Consider the following 9203-nt stretch of genomic DNA (forward strand, 5'->3'; position numbering starts at 1 on the left):
GGCCTCATGTAGACGACAGTAGCCATGTGCACGGCCGCGATTTTCGGGTCGGCCACGGAGTGACAGCTGCGAGCCGCCCGCATATCGCGGGCCGTGAACATGGCCGCGGCCATTATTTTTAATGAGCCCAGACCGCAGAACAGGCCGTAATAAGGCTTGCCCGTTCTCTCTGCTTTCCTTAGGCCCCATGCACACGAACGTGCTTTTGCGGCCGCAGTTCCCCTGAAAATCCACGGGAGAATTGCGGCCCTATTCATTGCTATGGGGCCATGCACACAACCATAGTTTCCACGGTCCGTACATGGCCCAGGAGCCTGGACCGCAGAAAGAACGGGCGTGTCTTATTACGGCCGTCTTCTGCGGTCCAGGCTCATAGAAAATAATGGCCGTGGCCATGTGCATGGCCGCGATTTGTGGGCGGCTCGAGGCCTTATGTTTTTGTTTTTTTCTGTTTCTGGAAAAGCTGGGTGAGAACGACGGCCTCCATAAGGGTTGTTACCCAACTTGCCTAGACCCCTGAAGGGTAAACCTACCTAATAATGCAGCAGTATAACAGCAGGGGCAGGGTCACTGTATAATTAGGCAGACTTGTCATTCAGGAGACTGGGAAAGCTGGGTGACAACCAGTACAGCTGCCATTACAGCGCACATAGGACTTGTCACCCAGATTTATTATGTTCCTGAATGGTAAATCTCTCTGATCGGCAGCACAAATGTTTCTGTAAGAATTTATGGGGCCTCATAGCAAAGAGAAAAACAGCGCCCCCTTCTGATGCTGGATGAGACCATGACACCCCTGACCACTTAGCACAGAGGGTCTCGCTGCTTATTTGCCGTCATCCGACTTCCATTATCATTTACAATAAAATGATAGAAATAAAACAAACACTGGAATGATAAAGAGATGGAAACCCCGAGATCTGATCACCCCAAATAACCTGCTCAGGAAGGGGTTAAACAGCAACGTCCATCAAACAACTGTGATTTCAGATATCAGATCCTTCATGGCACATTGATAGTTAATAATATGTCAAATTATAAAAGAAATGTCCTGATACAGGATAGAAAATGATATAACCTCTAATCCCAATCCCAATATTAAGAGAAATATAACCCGTCCCTGCAGATTATCTCCACAGCTTCATGTTATAAGCAGAATTATAGCAAACATATCATAAATGCAGTCTCGTGAAATAAGAGTCATGTCCCTTTAAATTTACTGTTACATACATCACTGAGCAGCAGCCAATGGGATCGCTGGATTTGAAACAACAACCGCTCAGTGGTCCTCAGTGTGTTACAGGACAACGGCGAGTGAAGTTGGACGTCGGTGAGTTCCCCCATAATGTGATATAACTGACCCCCATTTATCTCATCTCCCATGATGCTTCATTCATGTTATTAGGAATTTATCATTTACCCCAAATCCCGGATTGTCTGTGAGTTTCCAGAAATAGGGGAGATCTCCTGACACAGCAGACAAGGCCCCCACAAAGTGTGCTGGAAACCACCACGAGGGGGAGCTGTCACATTGTATTTATATTACCCCCAATAACTTCTATATAACCTGTATAAAAATGGAAATTGTGAGCTCCCCCTAGTGGTGGCCGCAGGCAACCAGCATTTTATCATTTATTCTATGGCTGTGTGATGGGAAGCGTCTGCTGGAACTGGTTATATAGGACCCTCTGCTGCCAGTAATGTTTATTAGGGCCCCTCTGCTGCCAGTAATGTTTATTAGGGACTCTCTGCTGCCAGTAATGTTTATTAGGGACCCTCTGCTGCCAGTAATGTTTATTAGGGACTCTCTGCTGTCAGTAATGTTTATTAGGGACTCTCTGCTGCCAGTAATGTTTATTAGGGACCCTCTGCTGCCAGTAACGTTTATTAGGGACTCTCTGCTGCCAGTAATGTTTATAAGGGACCCTCTGCTGCCAGTAATGTTTATTAGGGACTCTGCTGCTAGTAATGTTTATAAGGGACTCTATGCTGCCAGTAATGTTTATTAGGGACTCTCTGCTGCCAATAATATTTATTAGGGACTCTCTGCTGTCAGTAATGTTTATTAGGGACTCTCTGCTGCCAGTAATGTTTATTATGGACTCTCTGCTGTCAGTAATGTTTATTAGGGACCCTCTGCTGCCAGTAATGTTTATTAGGGACTTTCTGCTGCCAGTAATGTTTGTTAGGGACTCTCTGCTGCCAGTAATGTTTATTAGGGACTTTCTGCTACCAGTAATGTTTATTAGGGACTCTCTGCCGCCAGTAATGTTTATTAGGGACTCTCTGCTACCAGTAATGTTTATTAGGGACTCTCTGCTGCCAGTAATGTTTATTATGTACTTTCTGCTGCCAGTAATGTTTATTAGGGACTCTCTGCTTCCAGTAATATTTATTAGGGACCCTCTGCTGCCAGTAATATTTATTAGGGACCCTCTGCTGCCAGTAATATTTATTAGAGACTCTCTGCTGTCAGTAATGTTTAATACGGACCTTCTGCTGCCAGTAATGTTTATTAGGGACTCTCTGCTGCCATTAATGTTTATTAGGGACTCTCTGCTACCAGTAATATTTATTAGGGACTCTCTGCTGTCAGTAATGTTTATTAGGGACTCTCTGCTGCCAGTAATGTTTATTATGGAATCTCTGCTGTCAGTAATGTTTATTAGGGACCCTCTGCTGCCAGTAATGTTTATTAGGGACTTTCTGCTGCCAGTAATGTTTGTTAGGGACTCTCTGCCGCCAGTAATGTTTATTAGGGACTCTCTGCTACCAGTAATGTTTATTAGGGACTCTCTGCTGCCAGTAATGTTTATTATGTACTTTCTGCTGCCAGTAATGTTTATTAGGGACTCTCTGCTTCCAGTAATATTTATTAGGGACCCTCTGCTGCCAGTAATATTTATTAGGGACCCTCTGCTGCCAGTAATATTTATTAGAGACTCTCTGCTGTCAGTAATGTTTAATACGGACCCTCTGCTGCCAGTAATGTTTATTAGGGACTCTCTGCTGCCATTAATGTTTATTAGGGACTCTCTGCTACCAGTAATATTTATTAGGGACTCTCTGCTGTCAGTAAAGTTTATTAGGGACGCTCTGCTGCCAGTAATGTTTATTAGGGACTCTCTGCTACCAGAAATGTTTATTAGGGACTGTCTTCTGCCAGTAATATTTATTAGGGACTCTCTGCTGTCAGTAATGTTTATTAGGGACTCTCTGCTGCCAGTAATGTTTATTAGGGACTCTCTGCTGTCAGTAATATTTATTAGGGACTCTCTGCTGCCAGTAATGTTTATTAGGGGCTCTCTGCTGCCAGTAATATTTATTAGGGACCCTCTGCTGCCAGTAATGTTTATTAGGGACTCTCTGCTGCCAGTAATTTTATTAGGGACCCTCTGCTGCCAGTAATGTTTATTAGGGACCCTCTGCTGCCAGTAATGTTTATTAGGGACTCTCTGCTGCCAGTAATGTTTATTAGGGATTCTCTGCTGCCAGTAATGTTTCTTAGTGACTCTCTGCTGCCAGTAATGTTTATTAGGGATTCTCTGCTGCCAGTAATGTTTATTAGGGACTCTCTGCTGCCAGTAATATTTATTAGGGACCCTCTGCTGCCAGTAATATTTATTAGGGACCCTCTGCTGCCAGTAATATTTATTAGGGACTCTCTGCTGTCAGTAATGTTTATAAGGGACGCTCTGCTGCCAGTAATGTTTATTAGGGACTCTCTGCTGCCAGTAATATTTATTAGGGACTCTCTGCTGTCAGTAATGTTTATTAGGGACTCTCTGCTGCCAGTAATGTTTATTAGGGATTCTCTGCTGCCAGTAATGTTTATTAGGGACTCTCTGCTGCCAGTAATATTTATTAGGGGCTCTCTGCTGCCAGTAATGTTTATTAGGGATTCTCTGCTGCCAGTAATGTTTATTAGAGACTCTCTGCTGCCAGTAATGTTTATTAGGGACTCTCTGCTGCCAGTAGTAATGTTTATTAGGGACACTCTGCTGGCATTATGTGTGGGCATTGCTGGCATTATTTTTAATGAGGGGCGGTCTGCTGGAACTGTTTATAGGGTCACTCTTATGACGCTGTAAATGGGGACTCTTTGGTTGATGTTTTGGGGTGTATTCTGTACTTGTGAACGGAATTAACATAGACAAAATATTATACATATATCTTTATAGGGCAGCAATGAAATCCCATATACCATATGTATTTGTGTCCAGTATTACCTATATTCCTCCTCCTATACGGCTACAAATACCAGTATAGGCCACACTCCAATGTATTATCATTGTCTGTATATATATATATATATATATATATGAGAGTACAAAGCCCAAAATACAGTAAAATCCACCGTGGAGAATGTTACATGAAGATTTCCAGAGATAAATGTTCTATAATGTCAAGATGTAAGAAATAAACAGCGCAGAAAACGATGATCGCGCATGATGAAGAGATTCTCCCACCAGAAACATTTCTCACCTATACACCGGAGGGGCCATACATGTTTAATCACTGCCGGGACCCCCACGATCAATAGTACTGGGGTCCCCAGTATCCGTTTCTCCAGAGGCATATTGTGAAACTCCTGGGGCCCAGTGTGATATTTATAACAGGGCCCCCATCTACTATGTGATGTTTGTCATACTGGTGTCTTCTTTTTTAGCCTCTGGTCCCCTCAGGTATCAGGGTCTGGGTACTACTGCTACCTCTGCACCCCTATAGCTACGCCCCTGCTCTCCTCCACAACCGGACGACCGCAGTGTGGAGGAGATTGTAAGAAGAGATACAGCCGCACATTGACACCTCATACAAGATCTATGGGAGCTATAGGACCGCCAAGCGCTGCACTGCCCAGATTATGGCGCTGCGTAGTCTGTACTTGTGCACTGCTATTCCTTGTGGGTCATAGATCATGTGACCTGAGGCACCAATCACAGGCCACAATTTTGAAGCTACCGTATGTAATTGGCGTCCCGAACAATTAATTATTCAACTCAGAATTTTGGATCTTTTTAGATTTAAAAAAATATATATATTTTTGGACATTCACTATTAATACATGTGGAAAGTTGCAGGATTTTGGGTCTTTATCAGATCTGGGATGACATCTCTTTTTTGTGTTTCAGATTGTGATTTGGATTCTACAGTTCAGGACGGGTACAGGATGGCAGCGGGCAGCAGATCTCTGGAGGTCAGTGGCTTCATTGTCCTGTTTTTTCCTTCCCTGTGATGGACATGTAGCAGGAGACTTGGATCCAGCAGGAGAGGTCCATGTGGCCGGCTGTCCACTCAGACAAGTAGCCGCTTATTGAGTAAGAGCCCCGGACAGGTAACAAGTCCACAAATCACCGGCTGCTCATTTGTAAAACTGACCCCTTGTCCTACTGTCCATTCCTGAGGAGGGATAAGCGGTCACTTACTGGATTCTCTTCTCTTTAGGACATCTATCGGCAGCAGGAATCCGCTTTTGGACTTAGACCCTTCATAAGTGAGTTTTTTTTTAATAATTAGACTTTACCACAAGAAAGTGATTGATAGATGATCTCAAAATACAGTAAAATTCCTTTGTATCTGATAATCCCTAAAATGTGGTAATTTATCACAGAACTGTACTATAATGTGGAAGACTGAGCAGAGAGAACCAGTAAGGAAATTGAAGATTGAAACTAAGATTTCTATACTTTTCTATGCCCGTCCAATAATCCAGAATATTTTAAAATAAAGCACCTTTCATGTCCCATTGATGACAGATTAAAGGAATATTTTTGTAATGTTATGTTATGACTGATCCCATTATCTGGTTGTTTCTCTCTTCAGCTTACCCCAGCACCACGGAGGAGAGAGTTCTACAGCGCCTGATCTACTGCACGAAATTCTTACCATCCCCAATCTTCAAGATGGAGGTCAGTGATCATACTGGTTATTATGTTCTCTCTATAACAGATTTGTCCATATTCTTTCTATAGATGGTAAAATGTTATTGGAGCTTTTCAATAGACAATTGACTGAATATTTTATCTTCTTAGCGCCTCATGCCAACGAACCGCGAAACTCAGAGGAAATATCTGCCATGGCCGTGGGATGAAGAAGAGCCCAAACCTACATCAAGCCATCTGTGTGAGGATCTGAAGGAAGAGGAGGTCAAGAAGGAGGAAGGAGAGGCAGAAGAGCGCGAGGAAGAACAAGTGCAAGAAGACCATGAGGAGGAAGACCACGAGGTGGAAGACCACGAGGTGGAAGACCATGAAGTGGAAGACATGGAGGAGGAAGACAAGGAGGAGGAAGACAATGAAGTGGAAGACATGGAGGTTGATGAGAAATCAGACAACGAGGATGAAGAAGAAGAGAATGTGGTTGAAGAGAAAGAGGAGGATGAAGAGAAAGAGGAGGAGGAGGAAGAGAAAACGGTTAAAGAGGCGATGAGAAGAATTCAGTGTCGGACAGGAAGAAGAAAGAAAATCCGCCAGCATTCCTTCCTCCATGATATGATGAAGAACATCAGAGGGAAGAGGAACATCATCTGGACCATCCTCCTCAGACCTATGAGAAGATGAAGACTTGTATGGAAACATCTTAACTGTTATTACATCAACAGCAACAACAGTAATATTAATAATATGATAATAATAATATTAATAATTGTTAGATTAAAAAGGTCAGTCATATTAATATTGGTAGCAAGAGTGCAGTAATATTAGAAATAGTATAATAATAAGAGAGTAATAACAAAAATAATTATATAATAATAGCAGCAGCTTTGATCCAGGGTTCTCGGACTGATCGCCTTTTCCCGGGGTCAAGAAGGAATTTTCCCCCTGTGGCAAGAATTGGCTGAATGTGCCCAGGGTTTTCGCCTTCTTCTGGATCAACAGCTTTAGGAATAGGGACTTAGATATTAGTGATAGCAATAGTAGTATCATTATATTATTATTAACAACACCAAAGTAATACTAACAATATAATAATTAAATTTAATTATAATTTAGGTTAATTAACTGTAATAATTAGTAAACTGTAATAGGAATTAGCGGCTTTGATCCAGGGTTCTCGGACTAATCGCCTTTTCCCGGGATCAAGAAGGAATTTTCCCCTTGTGGCATAAATTGGCCGAATGTGTCCAGGGTTTTTCGCCTTCTTCTGAATCAACAGCTTTAGGAATAGGGATCTCATAGTGTTAGGGTAATAATGATAGCAGTAATATAATTCTAGTAATATTATATTAATAATTATAGGGTAATAATGGTAGGAAATAAATTACAATTTATAAACATAACTTTGAGTCTTCTCCTTTTTTTTCTCTTGGAAAGTACTGATTCTACTTGCTGGCAGGGAGTCTTAAAGGCAATGTTACCTGGGAAAATGTATACAAAATACGGGTACTCCAGAAGGAGGAAAACTGTCTGTCTAGTGCCACCTATAGGTGACTATTCTGTAACCTAATGTTCAAAACTTTTTAGAGATTTGAAACAAGATTTGGGTTAATAGCCAAACTAGAGTCACCCTATTGTAGACAGCACAATTGAGTGAGATTCCTTTAAAGCAGCTCTGGGAAGGTACCTATAGGTGGTCCTATAGAGACAGCTTGCCCTTTTTTCCCCCGTAATGAATAAAAAAAAGTTACCTGTGGTAGGTTAGCAATAGGTTGGGGACAGATGTTAGATAGCATAGCTGCAAGATCAGACTACATAGTGTTTACTTGTAGTCTGTTACCATGGAGACACAGGCCTGACATAAAACGACATTCTTAATCAGGACTATTTGCAAAGTTGCTTAATTTTAAATTTTAGATGCTTTGGGACAGTACAAAAAATAGTGGTAAAGGTGTACATAGCCTTTAAACTCAAAATATCCGCATATTTATTATAATCCTAATATTTATTAGTTCTAGTTTTAGCTTTAAACATTTAATTTTTAGGGCATCAAACTTCTATATTGGATTATTAAATAAAATAATTTTTATAGAGGATGCAGCTTTGTTTTTTTTGATACAGAGCTCATAACATATAGTTCTAGAGGTCAATAATGCAATTCTTCAGCCACCACTAGGGTCTTACCATATACAAATGTATACACCTCCAAATAAATAAGTGCGAAATATGCTCCCTCTAGTGGTGACTTTAGGCAGCTAGAATTTAATCACATTAAAGGGGTTGTCCACTACCGGACAACTGATGACCTATCCACCGTATATGATCTGTGGGGGTCTGACACCCGGGCCCCAGACCGATCAGCTGCTCCGGCTGCATGCAGGCATCAGATGTCATTGCACAGTATGCAATGAACAGTGCTGAAAGCAGTTGGCTCCATACATTGCATAGTGGCCGAGCTGCAGCTCTGCTCCTATTCACTTGAATCTGCCGCTATTTCGTAACCGGAGCCATCTGCTTCCGGCATGGACGTCCGGTGCCCGCAGGCAGCGGTAGCAGCTGATCGGTGCGGGGTCTGGGTGTAAGACCCCCACAGATCATATACTGATGACCTATCCATTGGATAGGCTGTCTGGTAGTGGACAATCCCATTAAGGGTAATTCAACAAAACAGCCCCCTTTGTAAATGTATCCCCTGGATATCCAGCTGCTAAAAATACCCACGGTCACCTACAGTCAGTACATGAGTCAGTATAACTAGAGGTACAATTTAAAGGGGCTTTAAAGTGGCCTGATTTGGATCTGCAATAAATTAGCGGACCACCCAGGGTTACAGTCTTTAGAAGGTTCCTTTAGTAAACTCTGCAGAAAAAAAATAATTAAATTTGTATGGGATATAGGAGCCTGTAGATGCAAAATGCCTGGGGCCTTAAGCCTTCTCTTTAATAATCTTTTCCCACAAAGTTGGAAGCTACAATTGTCATAAATGTCTTGTGTGCTGAAGGATTAAGATTTCCTTTCACAGGAACGAAGAGGCCGACACCTGAAAAACAACCCAATAGCATTATCCTCCTCCACCAAACATTACAGCTGGCACAATGCAGTCAAGTGGGTAACGTTCTCCTGGCATTAACCAAACCCAGACTCGTCCATCAGACTCTAGATAGAGAAGCGTGATCCATCACTCCACAGAACAGGTTTCCACTGCTCCAGAGTCCAGTGGCGGCGGCTTTACACCACTCCATCCGATACTTGGCATTGTGCTTAGTGATTAGTAAGACTGGCATACAGCTGCTCGGCCCCCATGCCATGAAGCTCCCGGGGCAGTTT

General features: G+C 42.3%; 1 protein-coding gene across 1 annotated transcript; it reads left to right on the forward strand.

The window, feature by feature from the left end:
• The first annotated feature begins 5137 nt into the window (after positions 1–5137).
• Positions 5138–6590, forward strand: LOC142730627 (uncharacterized). The gene is made up of 4 exons (XM_075849378.1): positions 5138–5197; positions 5446–5494; positions 5824–5909; positions 6033–6590. The coding sequence occupies exons 1-4, from the start codon at positions 5171–5173 to the stop codon at positions 6558–6560; spliced, it is 690 nt and encodes a 229-aa protein (XP_075705493.1). The 5' UTR covers positions 5138–5170; the 3' UTR covers positions 6561–6590.
• The last annotated feature ends 2613 nt before the right edge of the window (positions 6591–9203 follow it).

Source organism: Rhinoderma darwinii, unplaced genomic scaffold, assembly GCF_050947455.1.
Source record: "Rhinoderma darwinii isolate aRhiDar2 unplaced genomic scaffold, aRhiDar2.hap1 Scaffold_784, whole genome shotgun sequence".
Lineage (NCBI taxonomy): Eukaryota > Metazoa > Chordata > Amphibia > Anura > Rhinodermatidae > Rhinoderma > Rhinoderma darwinii.

What these genes read in the sequence shown, in the direction of transcription:
- LOC142730627 (XM_075849378.1), top strand. Translation starts at nt 5,171, where the DNA reads ATGGCAGCGGGCAGCAGATCTCTGGAG. An exon ending in CGGGCAGCAGATCTCTGGAG is followed by an intron (nt 5,198 to 5,445) that starts GTCAGTGGCTTC and finishes TCTTCTCTTTAG; the next exon opens with GACATCTATCGGCAGCAGGA. An exon ending in CCCCAATCTTCAAGATGGAG is followed by an intron (nt 5,910 to 6,032) that starts GTCAGTGATCAT and finishes TTATCTTCTTAG; the next exon opens with CGCCTCATGCCAACGAACCG.